At 43.9% G+C, this 26,917-nt stretch overlaps 1 protein-coding gene across 5 annotated transcripts; it reads left to right on the top strand.

Annotated features, from left to right (window-relative positions):
- Positions 1–1,991: 1,991 nt before the first annotated feature.
- On the top strand, positions 1,992–26,626 carry CASS4 (Cas scaffold protein family member 4). Of its 5 annotated transcripts, none has more exons than XM_054218047.1 (7): positions 1,992–2,343; positions 15,207–15,635; positions 18,825–18,929; positions 19,977–20,126; positions 21,912–23,246; positions 24,068–24,127; positions 24,866–26,626. In XM_054218047.1, exons 1-7 carry the CDS (start codon positions 2,299–2,301, stop codon positions 25,277–25,279), a joined length of 2,538 nt encoding a protein of 845 aa, XP_054074022.1. In that variant the 5' UTR covers positions 1,992–2,298; the 3' UTR covers positions 25,280–26,626. The 5 variants fall into 5 exon arrangements, with proteins under 5 accessions (XP_054074022.1, XP_054074024.1, XP_054074025.1 ...); XM_054218048.1 differs by lacking the exon at positions 1,992–2,343 and adding an exon at positions 5,383–5,955; XM_054218049.1 differs by lacking the exon at positions 24,068–24,127.
- The last annotated feature ends 291 nt before the right edge of the window (positions 26,627–26,917 follow it).

Here is a 26,917-nt window from a genome sequence, read left to right as displayed (position 1 = left end):
CTTGAAGAATTAGTTTGTTGTGTTAATCTGCATTGGACATAACTAGAGACCTACAGTATAGAATGCAGGGTGGTTTTCTAAAAGAGGTAGAGAATGAAATTCAGTTTTCCGCTTGAAAGCTACTGCTGTGCAAAACATTCTTAGCCATAGCAGTCGTCTTCGCTCCTCCTCTGCCTCCCTTCAAGTTTCTAAAACTTGAGCGTGGGGGGCGTGAGATGGCAGTCCTGGTGGCTTTTTTGGTGGAGAAACAATGAGACCCAGAGGTTGGTGGAAGGGAAAAGGGAAGTCCTGGCACAGTTATTAGCGGGTGCTGTTCTCCCTCAGTGACAGCAGCCGCTGCTGTTACAGCCAGCAGCTAAACTGATAGCAGTGGCAATTTTTTTTCAGTTCTGTTAAAGAAGCTGTCTGTAAGTAGCACATTTGCTACAGGTGTTCAAACTCTTCTATTTTTGAACTATTTTGATGGTTTATTTATTAAACCACTGCTGTGGTTGCTTAGCAGCATGTTTACACCTCGAGCTTCCGTAATTCTGTGGTCTTTTGCAGAATTAAGAGGTTTATTCTGTTAATGCAAAAACATCCTGGCATGGGCACCTTTCTTTTCATTTCTTTCTTGCTTGAGGCCAGAAGTTGGGGGGGTTCTGTTTAAGAAATAAGGGCTGGAAGAAACTGAACTCATCCTATTTCGGTAGATAACTCAGCCCTGTAGTGAAAGAGTTCAGCACTACAACGTGGCAGCAGCATTCCGGGAGTCGTGGTTGGTTGGGGATGAGACTGGGGGGAGCCAGGCGCTGTTCGGCATTCGGAGCAAGCCCGCGTGGAAGTACGGTAAAGGGCAGCCATAGCTGTGTCTGGAAGAACAAGGTTGTGTACACACGTAGTCGTCCTGTTTGCCAGGGAATACCTCTCTTCACTGTGCAAGCTGGAAGTATCTAAGTAAACATTCTTCGTGTGGTCATGCTTCCTGCCGCAGTCAGAGCGGCTTCACACCTAGAACCTCTATTTGATCAATTAAAATTCCATTGCGGTCACTTGCCCTTCACAAGTTTTGCAGTCAGTACCTCTTGGTAGCTACGTCCCAGCGAGCTCGGCTCTGCTCAGAGCACCTCTGTCATCCTGGGGATTTATCGCCTCCTCGAGAAAGCCTCCATCACCTCCCTGAAGGTCCGTGGTATCCATCTGCCATGTAACATACTCTTGCCTCTCCTCAGGAGATGCTATCATGGAAACGTGGCGAGGTGATGCCACAGCTAACATGTGAGGCCAACGAGCCGTGCCCTCCTGAAAGCAAAGCAGAGCTTTGGAGACAAATCGTAATTACAGTTTTATATCGTTCAGCCTTTGGCATTCCTTGGCTCTAGGGAAAGTCTCTCCTAAAAGGCCACTCCTGAAATTAGGCTTGTTTGCTACCCATTGACACAGATTTCAGACCTTCTAAAGAGGGGATACTGGTCTGGGACAAGTATTTCTCATTTCCTGCACACAGCGGCTGTCTTCCCACCAGAGCTGCCCTGGGAGACTGAATCCCAGGGAAAACTGAAGCGCAATAAAGGAAAACCAGTTCAGGTAATTGTAGTTCAGGTTCAGAAGTTGGCCCCGGGGGGCTGTAAGGGACCCTTCAAACATGCTGCAGCGTAACCACCGACTCACTGAGCGGGTATTGCAGGACGGGAGGTGAAGCCCCCGCGTCTGCTTGTGTACGTGCTTGAGCCAGGAGCAGTCCTTCACCAGGCACAGATGGTAATGCGTAAAGTTTTCACAAAGCCCCTTTATAACAAAAAATGGTATCAGTGCCTTAAATGCTGAGACAAATTTGGAAGGTTTGAAAAACGTTATCTTCGAAATCCTGAATTGAGATGCTTGTGGCAGCTCCTTTCTATCCAGCACTGTACCACCCCCGTGGCGCGTAGTACTCTTGTATTCATTACATTGCTAAAAGAGGAAATACAGGAACATGCAGCAAAACAGAAGGGCAAGACTTCTGACTGCGGTTAATTGCGACAAGTTGGTGACAAGAGAGATCAAGGAAAATTCCACTTGCAGACAGACTTTTTTTTCTCACTTTTAGATGCTAACAGGGTGCTTCTGTTTTGCGTTCTGTTCTTTCAATCTTACCTGCTGTCATAGAAATTATCTTTCATGAGAATCTTCTCTAGAAATTCCTAAATGCTTTTAGGGGTCGAGCTGTCAGATGAGCTTTCTTGAGACATAGTTCCTAACACGCAGTGACTGCGCAGAGCTGAAGTCTCTTCATCCTGCCGTAATTATCTGCATTGCTCAAAGTGACGCTGCTGGGGAATGACAACCATGGATAAAAGCATAGGAATCAACAGAGCTGCAAAGGTACGTCTGGTGGGTTTTTTTGAGTACAGCATATCAACAATTAAGAACAAAGGGTTCTGGAATAGGTATGGTGTTTGAGTTCCGCATAACGCTCGGGGATGTTGGAAATGTTTGGTGCCCTGATCTCGAGGGGGACGGAGGGCTCTTTGGGATGCTCAGGTACCTACTGTCTCCCTCCACTTTTTGTTGTGACAAAAATATTAATTGGAAGAAATGTCTTCTTGGGGAGGACTCCAAATAAAGCTCGATTCCCAAACAGCAAATACCTGTGAATAAACACATTTGTGAAATAATAAATATATAACTTCAACGTTGCACCTGACTTACGGCTATCCTGTGGCAACGTTAGAGATGGGGGTCTATTGTCAGGGACTTTCTGTGACAGCCCAGGCGACCTGTTGCGTGATGGATAATTTCCCTGTTACACACCAAACAGAAAGACTTTTGAAGCACTGTATTTGTTTCTTTTGAAAGACTGGAACTAGTTTATAAGTTTTTTAATGTTTATTTGTGTATTCATATTGCATCTAGTATAATTTTACATATATACATAGATAAAATACCCTGCTGCAACTGTAAGGGTTAGAGAATGCTGAAGTCTTGGTTCAAAGTCAGTGCCTTGATTGTCCAACCGTGTGCAAGTCTAATAAGCAACGTAATGGAATTATTATTTTCATCCTGGATGATGATCTCAATGTTTACTGTAAATAAACTGCCTCCTGGAAAGTTGATACAAAATGTAGTGGGGGAACAAAGCTTAGCAGTAGCTCGATGAGTCGGTTTTTTGCACTCAAAATTTTCCGTTGAGGCACGTAAAGATAAGAAGAGGGTTATTTTTCACACTTGAAAAAACTGATGCAGGACATTTTTCATTTCTACCCAGAGAAGAGTTTCTATTTCTAGGTACGATATTTCAGTTTTCTTAAATGGACTGCCAATGGCTAAAGAAACGCAATGAGGGTCCCTGTTCTGCTGTGAGATCCCTGAGCGCAGCCAGAGCACACCCGCTCACGTTCAGCTGGAACAGCAATTGAAAAAGTCAAATTTCTTTCTGCAGTACCATTTTTGAACTGTTTATAAGGTTCATACTACCCTAGCAGTACTGTTTAGTATAATATTTGAATGTTATACTTAATAGGAAAATACTAAGGATGTGTTTTTCCCTACTATCTGGACTTGTTGAAGCACCATGTGCCAACCATCAGTAGCTTTGCTCTGGCAGGTGACGCTTTGCCATTATTGCCATGCCCCAACTATTCCACCTTCGCCAGGAAAACTGTTTCTGAAAATGAATTCAGCGCACGAGAACAGCCAGAGAACTGGTGTTACTTCTTTCTTGTTGCGTGTACACCTGCCACAGAGTCCGCACAGGAAACATTGCACCTCCTGGCGCAACTTAAAGCCGAGTTAGTGCGACGGGCTGCGCTTGGGAAACAGCTCTCGCCCTGTCTGACACATTTGCTGTGCTCATGCCAAAGGAAAAAGAGGAGCGTTTTTTTAAACACACATGAAATTGATCTGCAGTTTGCCCGTCCTTCCAAAATCCCCAGTTTCCATACTCCCATCTTGTCCCCAAACGCGTGTGTGAAGGACAGTGTGGATGTTTCTGTGCGCTCCTCTGCACCTACAGCCGCTGCCACCCCCGGTCTCCACCTCCAACACCATTTGGGAGAAAACTGGTGTTTCAAAATAGGATTTGCCAGAGCTAATATATTGAGCTAAGAGTTACTTAACTAGCCAAGAGGAAATACTGGTGAGAATGGTGAAGTCTCCGTTTTCCCAGGCCTCGGACGCTAAGTTTGGGGCGATTCTCAGGGACGCAGGTGGCTGGAGGCAGACGCGATGCCCAGCTTTCCTGGGCGAATCTCAGAGGTAACACTTTAGTTCTGCCATGGACAAAACGGTCTCGACCCAGGGAATTTTCACCTCATGTAATTTATTGCCGGGTAACACAAACTTCTAATCACTGATTTGGATGACTGAGAGAGAATAAACCATAAACAATTAAGCAAGCACTTAAGTGAACACCTTTCCTCCCCCTCCCGAGTCTCAACTTGCCTTATTTTCCTGCGGGGTACACCCAGCCCGCCCCAGTTCCTTCAGGGAGGTGACGGTGGCACAGGAGGTTGGGGCTGGGGAAAAGACCCCTGCCCGATGCTGCTGCTCCCTGATTATTGCCTGGATTTCTCCACTCCTCCATCCCTGTCCCAGCATGGGACACCATGGCCCCCGTCCCTTAGGGGGTCCCTGTCCCGACGTGGGTCAGCAGAGGGTGTCCCTGCCCTGGCACGGCAGCGGGCCTGTCTGGGATTAATTCAAGAGAACATTTAATTGTATTTGAAAATATTCTTGTGGACACGAGTTCTGGCTTTGTTATTTGTATTTCTGGCTGGTTTCAAACGCTGGTAGCACCTGAATAATTCCACGGTAGCAAATGAAGGGCTGCTCTTATCTCTGCGTGGAGTGTTCAAACTAGTGAAACTGCTGGTAGTAATATTAAAAAAAAAAAAAAAACAAGAGAGAAAACAAAAACCCCAAAGGCATTCAAATGAGCTGCTTTGTGCCAGGAATTCTTTCCCATTTGGACAACGGAGTTCGCTGCTTGTCTGCTCCCAGCCCCAGCCCTGAGGTGTGGATTTTGTTGAGAAAGCATTTTCAATTCAGCATTTTCTATTCAAGAAGCATTGCTTTTCTAGTTACGTGATTGTGGGTTTGGGAGTGAGCGTCTAATTTCATCTTGAAGCTACCGTGGAAAGAGGAAGGAAAAGGCTTTTGCCAGAGAAAAGGCAGAACGTACAAAGGCAAAACCAGTAAAAGTTTGCAAACCTCAAGATATTCACAAGTACAAAGCGGTAAAACCTGTGCATTTGCATAAGCATAACCTGGGCAGAGCTGTTCTGAGCAAACAGGAATTATGGATAATTTTAAACAACACTATTATTTAATAACATTAAAGAATTTTTTTAAGTAATCAAAGAAACAAAGCCCTTCAGCTGCCGTTAATGTTTAGCTTTCCTCCTCAGGTTTTCTGCCCCTGAAGTGCGTGATTATTTTGCAGTGATTTCCATAACTACAAAGGGCATCTGTTCCGTTTTCTAGGGACTTGAACGTGAAAATTTCAAATTATACCAAACCACTATTAAGTTAAAAAACAAACAAACAAACAAACAAACAACAGGGGTAAAAAATGATTCTGCAAAACTGCTTTAAAATCCAATCCTGGCGTTCTGGTTCACCCCCACAGCCCTCGGTTTTCCCAGTCAGATGCAGTTGCAAAGCAGAAAAGGCATTTCCCGGGGGGGGGCTCTGCAGTGGGGACATCTGTGTGTCCTGCACCAGGCCCTCATTAGCATCAGCAGCTGCAGGCCAATTGCACCCTGGAGATAATTTTGCTACATAATTAGCTCCCTTCGTCCCCAATAGCTGCTCTCCTTGGGGGCTCCCAGCAAATGCAGCAGGAGGTGGAAGGAGGTTGGGCATTTGCTCTCGGGGCTTCCAGCCAGTGCCTCCGCTGCTCCTGCCTCCTCTGCTCAACCGGGCTGGGGGGGTCACAGCCGCCTCCTGAGGGGATGGAGTAACAGGGAAGCAGGAGACAGCAAAATGAAGGTCAATGTAAGTACTGGGTTATTTTATTTCTGTTGCGCTTGATTTAATGGCTTTGCTCGTTTCATTTGTAGTGGAAGTGTGGGTAGTGTGAAATCCGCGTCTGCAGGAGGGTCGCTTTTCAAAGTGTGCTGTTGATCCTGTTTGCGTGTTACTAACAGAGCATGTGGTCTTAATTTTTTTCATGCAATCCAAGTTAACCTGAAAAAAATAACTTATCAAGAACAGCAGTGTGATTAAGAAGGGTAAGGTTTTGTACCATACATATTAAGTGATAATGTACCTTATTAAAAAGCTTACTATGAATGACCCTGGCCATTAGAGCATCCCTTGCTTTCTGTATTTTCTTGGAAATAATAAGCTTAAATGATTAACACTTCAGTTATACGTTATCTCAGAAAAGATTATGTGGTTTTTCATGCTGACTACTAGGAAATGGGTCTGGAAATGTTTTAACAACTTGAGTCACCCTTTGATGAAGAAAATGCCAAGTAATTTCAACATGAGTTCTGTGAGCCTGGGAAAGCCCGTGCGCTCTCGGATAACGACTGACCACGTCCTGCAGCGCTCTCTGCAAAGAGAACTGCAGCTCAAAAGAGGAAAGGAGTGGTGGCTGTGCTCGTTTTTAGGAAATACTGCTCTGCTCTGGGAGGAGGGAGGAATAAGTAGATGGAGGAAATCCACTTTATAGTCCTACGTTAATGTTTTGGCCCAGATCTCCAGCACAGGGTGCACAGACGCCTTCCATCAGCTTGCTTTGTGCTGGGCAGGATTTCTTTGGCTGTGAGGCTGCCCGGGCCCTTCAGGCTGAGGGTACAGCTGATCCCTGGCAGCTGGGACTCGGGGCAGGGTCTGTGCGGTCACCGGGTGTCTTAATGACAGGGCAGCGTCCAGCTGCCGCCCGGGAGTGGTGACACAGCCAGGGATTACGGCACGGGGAAATCCACCCCCTTCTCTTCCCAGAGAAATGTTAAAACTTTAGATAAATGAAGCTTTGTCCAAAAGGGTGGTCTTAAAAAAAAAAAAAATTAACATTTTTGGGCAGATAACTGCAGTGTGAGAGCTGGAGGAAGCAGCAGCATTTGGGAGTTGCGGTGTCGCTGATTCATTATGAATCAGAGAACACCCCCCCACAGCCTCTGCCTCTTCCCTCGCATCCAGGGGATGGGCAGAAACTGCCGCAGGTCAGATGGGATGGATGCAGGGACAGCATCCCAACGCGCGCCTGCACCCAGGAGGAAGAATATACAGCTGTCACCGCAAATGAGAAATTTGCTCTTTGCTCCTGACAACCTGTCCTGGAAATTTCTCGCCCGTTCCCCGGACGGGCGGAGGAAGGAGAACAACAACCCTGCTCTGATGGCTCTGTGTGAAGCAGCTCTTGTGTGTGAGGCAGGAGAAGGAAACTCATACTCATCAGACTCTTCTGTATCTTTAAATCCGTGTTTGGAAATAAATGTAGTAAAATGTGCTTGAGATACTAAAAGGTTTAGAAAAGTCAAAAAAGTGACGTAACTTAATGCACATGGGCAAAAACCTTTGGATAGTAGGAGGAACCCAAACCCAGAAATTCACACTTATTCAGGTTTTTAAGTATCAGAAATGGCAGTTTATTTTTCCTTGAACTTGGGCATAAGAGCACACATGCAAAAATGCTACAAATGGGAATGAAATCCTGATTGCACTGAAAACTGATTTAACACAGCTAGAACTTGATTAACTTCATTTGTGGAGAAAAGGGAGTTTGGGGAAAACTAACAGAACTGGCTCCTAATTCCCACCCCTGCAGCACTGACAAGTGTGAAGCTGCACAATTTCCATGTAGGTGGTTCTGCCTGAAGTTTAGAAACTCGTTGTTCTTTATTTTTATCAAAAACTCACTTGACCATTCACAACCTAAAACCTCATGATTAGCCCCCGGTTCCACCCTCCAAAAATCAATTAACCCGTTGAATAGGCAATAAAAGCAAGTCCTGGCATCCATTCCCTGTTGAAGGTTGTACAAAAACATCTGAAACTTCTGTATAACAAGAATGCTTATTTTTGAAATTATGCAAAAAAAAAAAAAAATGCAGTTGAAGGACCTTCTGCAAGTCACAGAAAATGTAGCACATCCAATGCAAAGCCCATGGCTACAAGGAAGATACGTGCAAGTAAAGATCTGGGCATTTAAGGCAAATTCGTCTGTCTTCTGTGTATGTTGACCATGTGAAACCTCTCCACAATGAGCTGAATTGGGCAAAACTTAAATTGACTCACCGTGGCCTGCCATTTACAAGGGACCGCTCTGGGAAGCGCGTTCCCAGCTCCCAGCGCGATGGAGAATGTTTATTTCTCCAGCTTTGCTGGGAGGTGAGGAGATTAACTGGAAACAGTTCTGTAAACATGTCAGAGGGTGTTACTGATGCATGAACATAACTGTTTAGCAAACACAGCCCGCTGCCTTTAGTCGTATCTTTTCCTTCTCAAATATTTTAAGTCCCATTTTCCTGCAGTAAAAGTGCTTACTAATAATTTTTTATGTGCAAAATGCAGCTGAGAAATATTTATCTTCCTCCATAAAAACTCTCATGATTAAAACCATCTATTTTTTTAGATTATTCAATAGATTTTTTTTTAAGAAGCAAATTTAAGACAATAGATGAAATATATTAATTTATTGTTATGCGAAGTGCTGTGAAGTACTACAGTACCTACGTATCGCACGAAATAGTATGTGATTGTAGTAGTGAATTGGAGTTTCCAAACACAAGCTGAGTGGGAAGAGGGGAGTACGGAAATAATTTTGGCAGGCTTGCAGGCAAGATGCTCGGATCATCATTTGATAGTTGTGAAGGATTTTTCTAGCAGCACCTGCATACGTTTTATGAGGGTGGGTTTTTTCTGTTGCAAAGTACTGATGATAGGGACTGCGATAGGAGAGGGACCAGAAGATTTTGGTACCAGTGGGGTTTCTTTGCCTTATCACAGGTATTTATTGTGTGTATATAGAGCACAGGTGTCAGCCTCCCATTTTGAGGTTATAGAATTTTATATTATAGAATTGTACAAATTTGTATAATTATCAGCTTTACTGACTCTTAATTAAAATTTTCCCTCTCCTCATTAATAAACAGGAGTTAACAGCTTTCATTCAGAAGACTCCCAAGGGCTGTTAGGTTTTGCAGTGGGAGTGTTGCTGGGGAAGGATACACAAACTATAAAGATGTAGAAAGTCAGATTTGTAGGGGGAGTTACTATCGTAACATCTGATCTACAGTCCGATAAAAGGAGAGACGCTCCCAGCTACACAAAAACTGTTCTTCATACCTAAGTTAACCGAACCTGTGTTACCCGAGGTCTTGTATTGCAAATCCTTTCAGTAAGGTTGGCTCAAGATATGTGACTAATGTGCATCGCTCTCGCGAGGTCACGGACGCTGCGTGGGGGAGAAGAGTGTCTCGGGAGGAGGTTGCAGAGGACGCAAGGCAGTTCTCTATGTCTGTGCTCTGTCATCGTCTTGTTAGAATCTGCTCAGTGAGAGGAGAATAGCGGCGCTGTCTGCTGAGGTGCCTTCTCGTGGGGCCGTGAACTGGCTTTTAAGATGTTCTGTGTCTTGGGAGGCTTTTTTCAGGGCTGCTGACAGGGAAGAAGCAACGAATGTCAAAGAAGGAAAAACAACCAACACTTTGATCTCATTTGTGTTGCTTTAGTACTTATTGCATGTTGGTTATTGTAAGGACACGTTAACGAGATCGCATAAAATAATGAAGAACTATACACAGCTGGCCCTAGATGGCATTTTGTGGATGATAGCGTTAGACAGCCAGTTTCCGCTCCTCTGGTAATAAAGAAAAAATGCAGATCCCATTGGTCCCGAAGCACAGCTTCCTCCTAAGCTAAGCATCCCGCAAGGTCTCTGCGATCCTGGGAATGCAGTACTTGTTTATAGTTAATGGCAGGTCAGAGATGCTTCTGCTTACATGATAGAAAGGGGCTGCCACAGTGATTCTTTACATATGTCCTAGGCAGCTGAAAGTGTAGATAGGGCCCGGTTTCTGACAAATAGCCCCACATTAGATAAGCCAGAGCCTGTACTGCAGATAACCTCACTCCATGTGACTGGAGAGGGACTTGGTAGAGCTTGGCCATCTCTACTGTGGTTGGATCAAGCACTCACACACACCTACGGGTTTATACCTCCTGTAAGTTTTGTCTATAAAATTGTTCCTGCTGTTATTGGGATCACAAAATCAACAGCCTGGAATGAGTTCTCTTAAAAGTGTCTCAAAAAATGAGATTTCTTTGGAAAGCAAATTGTAACAGATTTGGCATCCAGTAACTCCAGTGGCTCCTCAGTAACTCTATTTCTTCATACGAGCAGATGGAGCCCGTGGGACGTGGGCTGGTTGTCAGCAGGGGACGTGGCACAGATGGGAGAGTGGCAGTTCCTTGCCCAACCTCACAGTGCTTTGGTTTCCTCAGCGTGGCCATACCCTCCTCGTGGGAGTATTGCTGGGGGTTAAGCTCCAGTGGAACATGGATATAACCAATTTAGCTTTCCAAACTGAGCCAGCTCGGTGGCTCCAGCAGGTTCTTCTAGCACCATGGGGTTCAGTACCACATCAAACTCCACTAGCAATCAGCTAACCCAGAGCAAGCTCTTCGCTGACAGAACTACAGCGCTTTCCAGTACCGAAGCCAGCTAGTTCAGTGCTTGCTTTTAGGTATATCCTGTAAAATAGCTAAACGCATCAGCAGCTGTGATGCCAAGCATTGCTGTGGGTTTGTTACAGTTTTACCAGTATTAGAGTGATTTTTTTTTTTTTTTCAACATCTGCTTCAGCATCCTGGGCTAATGCTTGTTGAATCCACAGCCGGGACTCCGAAAAACTAATGGAGCTTATAGGAATGGTATTGCCTATGTTCCTTTGGCAATAGCCCTACATAAAAGAAATGGTTCACAGGTCTCTTCCAGACCAGCCCCAGCGTGCTCAGGTCCTGAGAGGCTGGGTGAGCCATCAGAATGCTTGGTAAGGAAACAAGAAATAAAGGGGACTTAGTAGTCCTGTAAATAGAGAAGCAAAGGAGAACAGGGGAAAATATAAAGGCAGACCCGTTTGACCTGTTGTTTTTACACCTTGTGAAAATGTTCCTCCTTCTGTGTTTTTGGGGAGACTAGAATTCAGCAGACATGAAGTTATTTCAGTGGTGTGGTGCTGCTCGTATTGGTTTTTCAATGTATTGCTGCAACTTTCTGCCAGGCGGCGGACACTGAAAATACACAGAGTCGTCTGTTTGGGGAAGGTGTTGGATTTTTGTTTTTTCTTAGTGGTTGGATTTTTTTTTTTTTAATTGCATCCTCATATTGCACTGCAACAAGAGGCTTTTATAAATTCCTTTTATAATTTCTTTCAGAGACTAGTTCTAAGTCAAAAGGATAAGAAATCTTCATTAAAATACCTTCCTAAGTTTCTGTAGCCTTTAAAAAATGTACCGAAAAATGTCACCAAGGCCTGCAGGCCAGTTAGATCATAATGCCTTTCACTGTCACCCAGAACTGTACCGGTGGCTGGGTGACTGTGCCAGTGATGGGCTGGTACTCCTGACAGGCAAACATGAAGAACTGCATGATGTTGCTGTGCACTTACGCAATTCTGAAACTGAGAGTGGATGGAAAAGATTTGCTCTCCAACTCTATAATACTGACCGTGTGTCCTGCAACTTGAAATTTAATTTAGCACTGCCTTGGATAGAAGAACCTTTGCTTTTCTTTCTTTTTTTTTCTTTTTCCCCTCTGCTGTTTGAGAGCTCTGCTGACCTGCAGAGGTCTGACAGTCTTCTAATTCATTCATATTCTATAGTCTGGAGGTTGGGGCCTGTCTCTATCATTTCTCTATACAACTTCTTAATTTTTTGGATTCCAGCCCTACAATTGGGATATGAGATGATCTATAAACAGACTTGTTGTTCTAACTAGGTCAGTTTTTCCACGGTGTTTTGGGTTTTTTTGGGCTTTTTTGTTTTGTGTTTTTTTTTTTTTTTTTACCTTATCCCCTGCTTGGCTTGCAGTTGAAATTATTTCAAAGGTTTCTGAGTATTCTCAGAAATACTGTGTTAGGTATTAGCCTATTTCTGAGTAGTCTCAGAAACAGACTGTGTTGCCTACAGATGTGAGCCCACATGCCCTAATTTGAGCTCCACAAATCAGAGAGCACCTTTCAAAATTGGAACCGCTGTGCTCTGCTTTGGGTTGGTATCTCACTGTGGGCTACTCGGCTTTGGATGCCTGCACAGCTTTACAGGCAAAACCAAAGGGATGAGTGCTGTGCTTCAAGTGAAGAGACCCCTCTGTTGCAAAGGTTTATGACTTTCATGCTGCAAGTTTAAAACTTAACTTTTCATTCCATGTGAGCACCCCTGAACATACGCATCTGACTTTGCGAATGAATTGTTGGTCAGTTGAACTTTGGCATCCCTTCTGTGGAATACCTTTGCTGTTGAATGGAGCTTTCACTGACCTGGCTGTTCTCTCGCTTCACTTGTTTTGCCCCAGAGCAGACCTAGCAACGTCTAGGAAAAGAGATGGGAGAATACTTTGAATTATTTCTCTTGCTAATACCTGCTGCAGTCGCGTTTTCTTGTTGCTGAAGCATCACTGATGGGAGGAGTGCCCCCTCACTCCGCATAACTTAGGTTGTAGTCTACAGCACTTACATGCAGAAATTCTCGCTGATGTGTACAGGCCAAATTCTGACCCAGTGAAAATCAGCATATTTACTCTAAAACAAATGAGATTTGAAATTAGACTTGCCTAGCTTCATGCATTGATTAATTAATTATGCCCAATAATGTGTTTAGTGTACTGTTTCCACAAGAAAGAATTAGCTGGGGGAATGTCAGCATCCAGATGCCTGTTAAAACCACGCTGTGAGCTAAATTTTCCTCTTATTTGTGTTGGTGCAACTGGGAAGGTCGGTCTTGTCTCATGCACTGGACAGGGGCTCAGTTCCTGAGTTGGGGCTTCCTGGCTCTGCCACCCATTTCCTGCGTGTGCCTGGATAAGGCTCTTCACATTTCAGTCACCCGTTTGCAGAAGGGCCAGTGTCCCTCTGCCCATCCTCCTCAGGCCTGAAGAAGAGCGTCTGTCTTTCCGAGTATCTGTACAGTGCCTGGCAAGAAGGGATCAAATGTTAGGCCGGATCTGGAAGCGTTGCTGACGAATAATAGGAAAAGTTGGCTCTTTTCCTTTTTTCACAATTGCAACAATGTCATGTAAAGCCCAAACCCAGCACTTTGTGGTGGGATTCCTGAAGGCCTGGCTTCAACACAGGTGGCTCAGAGCATTTGGCATTGTCCAAATAGAAAGTGGGCTCCCATGTTCAAGGCGAGGAGATTGTTTTAACCAGGCTGGGACATAAGGTAAATGGGACCGTTGTCCATCTCTGGCAGCTGCTGCTGGACAAGCCCATGTATCATAAACAGGCCATTGTTCATGGCCACCCTGATGAAGAACTGCATGCTGCTAACAACAGGCCGCTCTCATCAGCTCAGCTGACAAATTGTTTTTCTTCTGCTGCAAGGTCATGCCGGCTGTTGCTTTGCAGCAAATGCTCTGGACAAAAATACAAGGCATCATGTTTCCTATTTGGGTACTATCTCTTTGGACACTACTTGCACTTTCTGATAAGAAACTAATGCTGAAACACAGCCAGCGTCCTGCTGACTGGGAAGCAGTCGGTCTCATTTTAAAGCTGAAAGCAATGGTATCTTGTACTGAAAACCACTAGGTCCACAGTGCTCTCTACCCTTTGCACAAATGCCTCAGGTGAATAAAGCTACCTGCTGCTGCTGCTTCTCGTTCTTTTAACTGTCATCTTGTAATGAGTAAGCAAATACCCAAAATAAATAGGCTAAAAATAAAACATGGTGATCTACACACTCATGATTGCCAGAAACTTATGGGCTTCAGCTGAGACAGGTAGGGCTGCCCTGTGGTGAAGAAGCTGGGAAACACGAATATTTGCTATCTCATAGGTTTTCAGAGATCTTAGGAAAGCTGCTTACTCTACTCTTCCTTAGTTTCCTGTCTAAAAAAAATTACAATAAGAGCATTCTATGAAGATGCTGAAAGATATACTGGAGACAGAAATAGTCAGATACAGGTGATGTCTGTGTGATGGAGAAAACCACAGACACAGTTTTGGGTGCCCTTACCTGAAAATAACTCAGAAACACAGTGACCTGCTGTGAAGACTTACGAGCCAGCAGAGCTATTTGTTTGGTGTCACTGTGTGGATAATTAGATTTTTCCCTGAGCTAATGTGTCACATAAATCATTAGCCTGGGATGCTCTGAATCAGTAGAATCTGACTTTCTAGTCTGGGGTGGACACGGACACAGCTAGCTGGAGTCTGGGTCTCCAGACGTACTGCAGCCCACCGTGGCTCTTCAGCAGTATTTCTGCCACTGGTGTTACTGGGTGCTTATTCACCCCCTTAGCGCTGATGATACTGGGAGGTCTGCCTTCACAAGGCTCTTGGCAGGGAGGGAATTAAAGGAAAATAAGCAACTTTAATTATTTCTTACCTAAAAAAAAAAGTCTTTCTCATGTGCAGCTGAAGTCCTCAGACAACGTGGGTAGCAGGCAGGGAGGCACAAGTTGTGTTTTATTTTTGGATGGTGGATGCATTTTCTCTGCAGGTTCTGACAAAGAATTCCCAGAATGCCAGTGGGAAAAATCACCTATTTTTCCAAGTAATGAACATTAACAATGCTCTGCAAGAGCCTTGGAGGGAAAGGTGGTGAAGAAACATATTGCAGTATTATGATGATCTACTTCTTTACTGCACTGAGGATAGCAGACACAGGCTGCAAATGTTTAACTCTCTGAAACCAGTGCTCTGAGAAGTGTTTAATGTGAAAACTGGTGGACTTGAACTAAGTTGAAATTAAGGTGGAGATGAACACCAAACTGGAAACTAATTAACATTTTTGTGCCACGGGAGGTTTAGATTGGGTATTAGGAAAAATTTATTCACCAAAAGAGTTATCAAGCATTGGAACAGGCTGCTCAGGGAAGTGGTTGTGTCACCATTCCTGGAAGTATTTAAAAGACGTGTAGATGTGCTGCTGAGGGACATGGTTTAGTGGTAACTTGGCAGTGCTGGGTTAACGGTTGGACTTGATGATCTTAAAGGTCTTTTCCAACCAAAATGATTCGACGACTCTATGACTTGTATTGGTGTTACGGTGCAATGCCGGTGTTTTTCTCTCTCCAGAATACCTTGGCGAAGGCGCTATATGACAACAAGGCAGAGTGCTCAGATGAGCTGGCCTTCCGCAAAGGAGACATCCTGACCGTTCTGGACCAAAACGTCCTTGGCAGTGATGGCTGGTGGAAATGCTCCCTCCACGGCAGGCAGGGCCTGGCCCCCGCTAACCGCCTCCAGCTCCTTGCCACCTCTCAGGCTGTCCTCCTGCCTCCTTCCACCCGAAGCGACTCTGCAGAGTCGCCAGCAGGCCAACAGAACATTTACCAGGTTCCCTCCATCCCCAAGCCTACTGTATTATCGTCTACCTATGAGAAGATGGAGGGGTGGGTTAAATCTCCAGCCAAGGTCTCTACCCAACCTGCCCAAGGAATCTACCAGGTACCAGCCTTGGCCGCACAGCTGCTCAGTGAAAGGACCAAAAGCTCAACAAGCCAGGTAAAAATATAAGCAGCTATAAAAGTAACAAATGTTATTATTAAAACAGTCATTGGGAAGTGGGGAAAATAATAAAGGCTATCAGCCTGAGCATTTCAGTGGAATTTGCAGCAAAGCCATTCAAATAAATGGTGTTTAGGAAACTCCCATCAATTCTACTACAGTTTATAGCTTTATGTGAGAAATGCTGCTCTGGGCAACAGATGAGAGTCTCTATGTTCTGTAGTCACTCACTTTTTTGACAGTTTAAAGCAGCTGTAAAATAGGGCAGGAAGTAAAGAATATACCATTTGTTTGGAAGAATCTAGAAATGATTTACAAACCGACCTCAAAGTTAAAATAACAAAACATAGAACTTTCTCCTCTGATCTACAGCATGCATCTATCCAGAGTCGTATGTGGGGTCTCTGCATCCATCTGCACAAGAAGATGATTTGTAATTTTTAAAAAAAAAAAAAAATCACTCTTTGCTGTGTGATTGCTGCCTTTGGTCTGGTTTCTACTATTTTCCAGCACCTCAGCAAGCTCAGAGCACTGCTGCCTCTCTCTTCTGCTACTCAAGGTTGTCACCGCACTCGCACAAAGCGGCAGCGCCTATTTTAGAGATGCTGGAGGGCACAGGGTTTGGTTGCATGGCCTGAATCAATTCCTCTCCCAGTCTGTTCTTGCTGCTGCTGAGACAGTGACCGGGGTGTATGGGATGACAGCAGCCACTAGTCCCCCCATTTGCGGAGGGGAATTGCAAACCTGGCTTTCCAGGGCTTCGTTACAGCTGCCCAGCTTGGCCTCTTCTCTCTCCCTTCACTGGGTGTTCAAATGGAACATGTACGTGGAACATGTAATTTGACTAAATGTTGTGTCAATTGTCTTAACATCAAAAACTTGTGCTTTCTTCAGCGTAAAATGAATGGGGAATCTTTTATTATAAAAGGTAAATTGATCAGGTGGAGAGGGAGTTAAAGTGCAAGTTTCTGTTCAGTCCCATGAGCTCTTCAGCCCCGGGTGGCTCTTTATTCTGTGTATGAAAATCATGTTAGAAATTTTAATTGAAAAAGGAAAGAAATTCAGCCCTGAACTATATAGCCTTTTAGGCTGATTTAATGATCCTTTGATTTATGGGCTTAGTTGGCCACCTTTCTTCCCACTCTGCTAAAAGGAAAGTTATGGAAACCGAGGTGATGGCTCCTTCTGTCTGGCAAATGGGTGCTGGAAAACAGGCAAACTCGGTGCATCTCTGGTGACTGAAAGCCAATTTTCAGCACTGCAGCTGCACATTCAGCCTTTGTGGACAGTCACCATAACTGCACGCTCAAACTGAGTAATAGTGACAGAAGATATTTTTGCACTTGCTGTGATCTGATTTCTCCCCATTCCTAACCCTAAAGAAGGCATTTGCAAATTGAATGTGAGATTGATAGAAATTTTCCACGTTGTGCCAGCAAATCAGGCTGAAAATATCATCTGTAATTCTTTATCTGAATGAATGGCCCAACAGAAGAGCTCCTTGGCTGTTCCTGTCTCTCTGTCATTTTGTGAGTTTATGTACTTAGATCTTGTTTTCCCTAATAGAGATGGGGGGGTGGGGAGTGTCCTAGCCTGCTTTTATTACTTAGAAGTTCAGATTTGCCTGAGCTGCCTCTGGCCCAGCGTCACAGCTGTCACTGCACCAGCCGTATCGTGGTGCTCACAAGCCACACACGGATGCCCGGGGAGGCTCGGGCTGTAAAGCTTGTGCAGGCACAGAACGGTCTGCATTGCCCTGCCTGGATCCTGTGGGACAACTGGCAAAGCTCCTGGCATTCCCAGCTGTCCTCTGAGCAGCTGGGGAAAGCCACTGTGAGTCTTTGAGGGACTGAAAGCAATAAACCAAAACAAAATCCCTCAGAGCCCAAGTGCTTTCACCCTATAGAAAAGCCTTGTCGCTTCTTTTTTTATTGCCTAATACACAGGGCACCTTCTTGCTTTACTGCAAAACAAATTATTTTAAAATAATTTGTTCTCAAAGTGGTAGGAAAATATGATATTCGGTGAGTTTCCTTTTTGCTATATACCGAGTAAGATTTGTCCATCTGAAAACGGACCTGGGCTAAGGAGGGCTTTCTTGATACCACTGAGCTTTTACCCTTTCTACACAGGGAAGTTTTTCTGCCTCTGTTTGCAAGGGAGATGGCTCATACCACAGAGCGCTGAGGGGAGTTGTGTTCGCTCTTTGTTCCCTTTCTCCAGCTGAGAGCTAAGAGCTCTCACAAAGACAAGCAAGCAGTTGTAAAGCTGGAGTCTCGTTCCTCTGCCATATTTCCCCTAAACTCAGTCGCAACACTCACGTGATGGAGAATGCTACCTCCAGTTTTACATAATTTATTGTAACATGGCAGTGTTTCTGTGGATCAGTAGTTTACAATACTCCATTTATAAACTAGCTGTGGAGAGCCAGGCTAAAACTATGCTAAATGATCCAAGCTCCATGTTTTTGGGGTTGATTTTTAAAAAAAGTCCTTTCCCAACATTCATATTCTGGCATCTTGGCAAATTCTCCCACAGATCTGGTCAGAGCTCTTAAAATGATGTTTTAAGAAAACAGGAGAATTAGTCTGTGATTGACTCAAATAATGTAATTCCCAGATGAGACTTCTCTGTCTATGGAGCTGGACAGGACATGGAGGTGACTATGTTTACTCCTTTCAAATGAGTCCGTTTTTCGTAACAACAGAATAATGCATTTCAGCTTGTACCTTTTTGCTGCTCTTACTCCCACTAAACATGGCTTGACCCTAACGGCTCTGTGAGAGTGGAGAAGTAGAAATTCCCCCACTTTTCTTTTTTTAGTGGTTCTGCTTTTGAGTAGTCTAAAGATTTAAGTGATAACTGAGCTGGGTTTTCTCTAAATCTTTTCCCTCCCTTGCTGTTAGTAAGGCAGATTGTCTTTGATTTGTATGGGCCAATTCTTATCTGAAATAAAGCAGAAATGCTGTCAAAGGAGAACTATGGGGAAAAACTACCATGCCTGCTTGTAAGGTCAGTCCCAGTCTATTGCCATCAGTGAAAAGATGAAAGGTTTTTAGTCACTTTAGAATGATTACTCTAACGGTGGCCTGTTCAACTAATTGAGGTTTTTAAAGATGTCCTGAGCTTCCTGCTCCCAGCGGCTTTCTCATTATTGTTGTGGTTTTTTTTTCCCCCCCCTAAAAGCACCTGTTTACTCTCCCGAGAGCATGCCGGGCTTCAGTCCCAAATATCAGGAGTGAAATGTACGATGTTCCATCCGCACAGCGCCGGGAGTCCTTACTCACGCAGGTGAGTCCTGCTGTGGTCCCCCCATGCAGCTGGCACCCTGTAGGACCACAGAATAGATTTTAAGGTAAACGCTAGTGTTTCCCTCTTTGTTTTTTGTAAAATTTGGCAGAAACCCATATACTTTTTAGGGAAGTTCATAACCTAAAGCAATTTTCTTTTGAATTTGTTAGACATTTAAAGAAGCATGTCTTAAATTTGGTACGTTTCTAATACACACTTTCAGTTTTGCCATCACTGGGTTCTAGGGAACAGATGAATTCTCAGCGTTGGCCTCTTGCCTTGGTTTGTCCATCAGGAAATGTGCTTTGTTTCTGTGTCATTTCATCAGGAACATTTCAGGATGTTACAGAAGAGTCACTAGAGTGTGTACAAAACGAAACTAAATGTCACCCACACCAACTGCCTCCTGGGCAAGAAAATGCAAGGGATTAGATCATGTAACCATGACGCACTCAGCGTAAGGGCAACACGTTGATTGCATCTACCACTGAAGCATCCTGTTACACGATCTTGCTCTCGATACCGTGCTTCCCTGGGGAGAGTGAACGTCACCACGTTTCCTCTAGGTCTCACTGCAGCCCGTGCAGGTCACCAGGATGGGACAGAGGCCAGGCCCCAGTCCCGTCACCTACCACGCAAAGGTGTGTTTGGGACAGGAGCACGTCTGTGGAGCCTCGCTGCACATCTTGCCCTCCTCGGCAGCACCTGACAGCGCAGGGTTGAACCCACTCCAATTCGATTGTTATCAAGTTATCCACAGACTTCTTTGTGTTACCCACGTTGTTACCTTAAGTGGGGTGATTCCTGCCCAGAGCCAAAGCCAGGCGTGTGGGTGGCGGCTGCCTGGCACCACCTAGTGCCCACCGCCCTCCCGTGCAGCGCTATGGAAAGGTGCTCCACCAGCTCTCCAGCTGTTTGGGATTGACCTACGACGTCCCGACTAGGAGCTATGCACTATATGGCCTGAAAGCTTTCGATTCCACCGAAGTCTTCAGTGGGCTTTAATAAGGATGGAAATCAACCTGGGTTTTTTTTCCCTTTGACCAGAGCGGTGCCACTCCACCCACCACACGAAAGGGCTCTGTGCTGGTTAGATCCACTGAGGGTTTCCAGGAAGAGCAGAAGCAGCTTTACAACATCTCGTCCAGTCCAGAAAAGGCAGGAGCTGTTAGCCAGAAAGACTCATCAGTGGGCAACGTAAGTAAGACTCATTGGACACGAGAGAATCTCTCATTACTATGACACTGGGCACATGTGCGGAACCTCCCTCAAGGTGATGGCAGGGGTAAGACCAGCACATCTTCAGTGCAGTACTCTGTCCTTCACATTAAAGAGAGGAATACTACCTGGCTCCTGAATAGCCAGGGTACCTGCCAGGACTAGGAGTACCACTGCATTTGCATTTGCTTTTTAGACTGCAAGCAACAAGATCTCTTGCCTTAACTTCTTTTTATGACAGTGTGAAAAAGAAATTCAATACTCTACGTTCTCATATGTCTGTTTATAATATTTAAGCAGAAAGAAACTAACTGTCCCCATTCCATGTAGCACTCTCCTGCCACCTTTTTGGGGAGCACACCTGGCTTTGGGGAGAGGTCAGGCTTCCCATCTCTTCCTCACTGTTTGACAAGTACCATCCTTGAAGAAAGGGATGATCTGAAATTTCACAACAAAGAAAATGCTTTGATGGGAACTCCTTATTGGTTGAGTGCCAAATATTTCGGGTTTCCTACATGGTTTTAGGATCCAAGAGAATTTTGACAGGCTCCTTAGCGCACATGCCCAGGGCTGGGGTGTGGGATCTCAGGACAGACCATCCCAGCAGAAGAAATCTGAGGCTTCCTGGTTTTGTGGATTTAAAGAGAAGTGTTGTAGGTTCACAGCTGCCCCACAACTGGAGAAGCTGGTCTTGCAGGGTCTGATCAGCAGAGACGGCAGGACTGGTGCTACCCAGAACTGGGGTGCTGGTAGATCAGCAATTGAAGCTGGCATTCCTGACATCTTCATGGCTGTTAGCAATTGTACCCACCAGCTGCAACAGCCTGGGAGCAGATTTTCTTTCGGAGACACGGTTTATCATTGCTTCCAAAATCAAATTTTCTTAAATTCTTTGTTCATGGGAAATTCAGAAAATTCTGGCTTTGGTCTGGGCTCCCCTTCTCATGCATGTTTTCTGCAGATGGAGAAGCCTGACCCGGCCAGTTCTCTCTAAAATTTGTATTACGTAGTGGTACCTTCAATTCTTTCTTGTTGCTGCACATTCCTGTAGCTCCCTGCACTCCCTCATGCTTGTGCTTTGTGCTTGTAAGGCATCCAGGTGTGATCTGTCCCAAATGCCTATTACTATTAGTCTGTATTTTCTTGCACAAAGAAGTGGTCTTGCATTCACATTTTCCAGCTTGTAAACTTTAGCTGTGCATACATGTACTTCTAAGGCATTGGGCAAGATCTGTATCTGTCTTAGCAAACCTGTATCAAGTAAAAATGTAAACTCACTGCAGTTATTTGAGAATGGTCAGTTGTGTCTGTTGATGATTTATTTTTTTGTCAGGGTATGCATCTGAATGTGGGTGGGGATACTGGAAAACCAAATGTTTTCTTATGCAGAGGCTAATAAAGTCTTAGCTCCTTCATTCTGTAGAACTGAGTATTTAACGTTACCTACTAATAAACTGGTATTTCACTTTTCTTGTGGCCATTTCCGAAAACTATTGAAGTTTCCCACCCCAACGGAGTCAGGGAAGAGCTCACAGATTTTGCTGGCTGGGGACACTGCTGTATAATTTAATCACCTGTGCTCAAAATATTTTAACCTTCATATGTGTGGCTTATGCATTTTAGATAATAAAAATTATGGGCTAGCCATTTTGTGGTGCAGTTCCATTGACATTACTGGAATTGCATTCATGCTCTGAGAATTCAGTTTTGTTTCTTATTTAGTGTATAAAACACTGCTTATAAATCCTGTGTGCTTTGTTGCAGTTATATGATGTCCCTCCCAAAAGAGAAACTGATCTTTCAGAAAATGAGTCTCAGAAAAATTTCTGGGGCCACTACAATACCTTGCCAAATCCTCGAAAGTCAGAATGGATTTATGATATTCCAGTGTCACCTGAAAAAACAGGATTAAAACAAAAACCTACGGGCCATTCCTTGGAGAACCAGGTGCTGTATGATATACCACCTGCCAGGTACAAGGCACTAGCAACAAATACTGAAGGCAAAGTTGTAAATCCACAATTATATGATATTCCACCAACGCAACGGAAATTAACATTTCCGGATATCCATCTTTATGATGTTCCGTCCTCACGGGATGTCCTCCTTTTGCCACCAAACGGTAACTGTGATGTACCCCCAAGTCTCCTGGCTTCAAAGGCTGAGAATCAGATCTCTGAAGAGAATGTTTATGATATTCCAAAAGGTTTCCCCACCACGTTGCAGTCCAAGAAAGAGATGGAAAAAACTGGTGATAGTTCTGGAGACCAAGCATACAGTGCTTCTCCACAGCTCTCAAGAGATGCCAAATTAGAACAAGACAGATTATCTGTGTCTAGTGTGGACAGCAGAAGCAGCACACTCTCTACATCCTCAAACTCTTCTGCTGAGTCTTCTTCTACGTCATCCTCAGAAGAGCCTGCCAAAGAAATTAAACTGGACCTTGACATAGCCATAGAGACACTGACTAAATTGCAGCACAGTGTGTCCAGCTCAGTTGCGAGTTTAATGATCTTTGTGAGTAGTAAATGGAGATTACAAGAGCACCTAGAGAAAAGCATTGAAGAAATCCATAGAGCAGTCGATCACATAAAAGTATCACTGGGAGAATTCTTGGCCTTTGCTCGAGTCATAAAGGTAAATGCCTCTTACCTCACTGATAACAACCTTCAGACCAGAATTAAAAAACAGCTAGAAATTCTTACGAACTCATTCAAAATCTTAACGGAAACAAGAGAAACCCTAAACAACTGCAACTGGTCACTGGAGGCTTTGGTCCTCAGGAAACCTCAGAACAACCCAGATGATCTTGATCGCTTTGTTATGGTAGCCCGCACGATTCCAGATGATATCAAAAGGTTTGTATCTATCATCATTGCCAATGGAAAGCTCCTCTTCAGAAAGAATGAGAAGGCACAAGAAATGACACAATCAAATGTGAACCCAGAATACAAAATGGTGAAACAAATCATCGTGCCAAGAAGAATAGAAATAGATTCACTTCAAAGAAATGCTTCTGATAAGCCCAACCAAAGTCAAGTCTCTTCTGAGAAACCAAAAGAAAATGACACTGAGGACTGTGATTACGTTCAGTTACGGGTTAGTATAACTGGATTTTACTATCTATATTCTTGATTGTTTGCAGATATTAAGCCATTAGCACTATATTATCTTTGTACTAGTGCCAGATTCAGTTTGTACTACTTCCTGTACTTCTAGACTTTATGTGAATTCAAGATTTTGTTAGAGTGCTAGATAGCATACGTAGAATGATCAGTGATTTTAAGTAATGAAGAAAACTGTCATTTGAGAATTCACCCAGGCAGCCAGCCATCACTGAGAAAATATTTTTAGCTTGCCTGTTTAAATTCATTTGAGACCGCTTTTAGCAGGGGGTTAGCAATTTGTTTCTTCTCTTTTGACTAATAGTGCTCCTCTTGCCAGTACATTTTGTTTGCTTAACGTGACTATACAAGAGATACTAACTTCCTAACTTGAGGTGCATTGGAAAGCATGTTTTCATAGAAAACTTTAACAAATTAAACTCTTACTATGAATTATCAAACTTATTAGTTAGAATAATTTTTGGTGGTGGTTAGAATCATTCTCCTTAGAATTACTGAAATGCCAAAGAATATAACTCTCTTGGTTTCACAAAGAAATGCTGGCTTGTCCTCAGAATTTAGGAAATGTTATGTTTTGTTAATGTTGGTTTCAGTCTTAGATCTTGCAGCATCAGACACTACATTTTTAGTAGGAAAAATGCTACAGTTTCTTCTAATGAATGTATCATTGTTGTCTGTAACATGAAGGCTGCATAGCAAGAGGTTGTTTCTCCCTGAAATAAGAGAAAAACACATTTATATTTAAGTCTTTTATTTAAACCATTTCAACTTTGCTTTCATTTTGACTTTTAACAGGCACAGAAAATCCTTTCAGACAAAGAAGTAGCAAAGAAGAGTACAGATTCGAAACCAAAGGTATTTCTGATTTTGAAAACTATTACTTATGAGGACTTGTAGTCCCTGATTTCTGTGCTTGCTAAAATTCAAAATAATTTACATTTGGACACACATATCTATACATAGAGATCTATTTCTTTCCTCATAGTTCATTTCCTCAGAACTGGTTCTTAGAATTCCTGCTGAAAACCCATGCAAAACACTTATTTTCCTCACATGTAATGAACCCTGCTAGTTTAAAGTCAGACTATTTATTTGCTTGCCTTTGTGTACCATTTGGGATAAGGCTGTGAGAGTTAGTATTTCAAAATAGCTTGTCATGCATTCGTATAAGGATTGACTCTCTGGTGGTTGTTGCACAGTTTTAATCATTCATGACCCTCATGAAGTCAGCACCATTAAAGATGGAGTCCGAATGTTCTGTACTAGCTGAAAGCCTGAAGCCCAGACCGTATAAAGGATTGATGATTAGCTACAGCACTTTGTGCACTATGCATTATTAAAATCGTGTTCAGTGAAGTTTGTTTAGGGGAAAAAAGGCTATTGTGAGAAAAATACCACTTTCCATAAAGTCCAGTACTTTGTGGAAAGAGAAATGATTGTAAGAGACTCCTGGGCTGGGGCAATTTGGAGACTATTAACTAACAAAACTCCCTGGAAGTGAAGAAACATGTGAAGAATACAGGGTAGAACAAATAAAGAAATGGTGTGCCACCATGCTGAGTCTATTTTTATTTTTTTTTAACCTTTTTCCAGGTTTTGCCATTTGCAAAAAAGACTGACATTCAAAGCAAGCAGGATTCTGCAAAGAAAATTGCTCTCCCCGAGCACTGCAAGCTGTGTTTCAGTGCACTGCACAAGGCAATTGGTGTGTTTACTAATAGTCTGAGCAACAATCAGCCACCCGAAATCTTCATATCCCACAGCAAATTGATCATTATGGTTGGACAAAAGCTGGTGGATTCTCTCTGCCAGGAAACTCAAGAAAAAGATGCTCGGAACGACATTCTCCACAGCAGCAGCCGGTTTTGCAGCCTCTTGAAGAATCTGGCTCTCGCCACCAAAAATGCTGCAATACAATATCCCAATGCAGATGCCATGAGAGAACTTCAGCATCAAGCTGAGGAGCTGTTGAAGTACACACAGCAGTTTAGAGCAATGATGGAATGAAAGACACTTTGCTGGTTTTATGCATTCTGCACTGTTTTTGCTCCTTTGGCATGTGGTAGCCAAGGGGGTCAAAAGCACCTCAGTGACACCAACTTTTTCACCTCTAAGAACTCCTGCCGGGCAGTTCCCTGGGTGCACTGGGTGCCGGTGCACTTCTAGCAGGTGAAAATCCACACAACAGCAGATGCAGAACAGGATTTGTAGAATTAAATCTATATTTTCTTCTCCATTATTCAGATCCTGCTTGGAAATGTCATCTTAGTGGCTGGACAGGAATGTTTGCTGTGTATTAGAGCAAAATTACTTTATTATCTGACTGATTTCTTATTTTTCAATTTCTATATAGGTCAGAGAAATACTTTTTCCTCTTTTTTTTTTTCTTTTTTAATTGGGTATGTAAAGGCTGTCTTTAAATTATGCTGCACAGCATTTTGTAACTTACAATATCCCATCATCAATCGTTTCCTGAGGACTTTACTCAAAATTCGTAATTACAACTTTTTTTTTTTTTTTAAACAGCTGCAAAGCTAATTTTTGTTTTTAATACATAAATGCAGTGAATGTTATTATGGGACAAAAATCTGTCAGGTACTACACATAGTACACATAGATGTTAATGGGAAATGCTCCACCTGGTATCTGAGCACAGAGGAAAAACTGGGTTGGAGGAGTCCTGGCTCATGGTAAATCTACGGGGAGCGCATCTCAGTCGTCTTCTGCCGCAGCCTGAAGCTGTTCAGAGCATTGCTCCAACTGAAACAGAACTTATTTTAGTCTCTGGATATGCAGAGGCTTTGGGACAAGCTCTTCCTATGAACTGGAAAAGGGGTGTTATTTCTTGTTAGGCACCCAGAGCACCCGGGCTGGCAAGGCCGCCCAGGGCTTCTTACACCCGCCATCGCTGCATCCGTCTGTGTTGCTCATTAAATTATCCCTAAATTTGCTGGATCTGAAATACAACAATGGAGGCCCTCTAACCACCCATGTAGATTGTTTGTATGCCTATGTTATTTGTATTTTTCCTAATTAATTTATTTTAAAATTTTTATGTGAAATTTTGGCCTTTCTTAGCAACGTTTTACTTGTATCTTTGCCCTGAAAACGGACAATTAGTTTTGTGAGTGGTTGCAGCTAATTTGCACCACGCCAGTGCTTGCTCACGCGGTGTATCTGTGGAAAAAAAACAGCTCCGTTGTCTTCCTCTGTTTTATTTTCACTTGGCAGTCGCTGTGTTTTATACCGTTATTTAAATGTCGACGTTTGTAAATATTACTGTTTGCATAGGTCAATGCAGAACTGCACTTCACCTTGGCTTTGTATGTTTTTATATTAAATTCACTTCTGGAAGGACCGAGTGTTCACACCCCGCCATCACACACACACACCCGCCTCAGCTGCCCGGGGCAGGGCGGGCTGAGGGCGGGAGGCACCGCCTCAGCAGCGGGCAGCCCCCGTTACCCGGGAGCACCTCATCTGGCCTTAAATCCCCCAAAAGTGGTTGTCCTGAGGGCCGTTTCCTCACAAAATATGGGGGGGAAAAAGCCCGCTCCGCCACGGCGCGGCCGACTGAGGGGCGGGCGGGTGAGAGGCGCCGCCGCGAGGCGGCGCTGCGGCCCCTCCTGCGCGCGGTGGCACGTT

This window comes from Rissa tridactyla, chromosome 12, assembly GCF_028500815.1.
Source record: "Rissa tridactyla isolate bRisTri1 chromosome 12, bRisTri1.patW.cur.20221130, whole genome shotgun sequence".
NCBI lineage: Eukaryota > Metazoa > Chordata > Aves > Charadriiformes > Laridae > Rissa > Rissa tridactyla.
This window is presented reverse-complemented; position numbering and strand designations above follow the sequence as displayed.

Coding starts and splice junctions, on each gene's coding strand:
- CASS4 (XM_054218047.1), top strand. CDS start 2,299: ATGACAACCATGGATAAAAGCATAGGAATCAACAGAGCTGCAAAG. Junction 18,930..19,976: donor GGGAGTCCTTACTCACGCAG/GTGAGTCCTGCT, acceptor CCCTTTGACCAG/AGCGGTGCCACTCCACCCAC. Junction 20,127..21,911: donor AAGACTCATCAGTGGGCAAC/GTAAGTAAGACT, acceptor GCTTTGTTGCAG/TTATATGATGTCCCTCCCAA.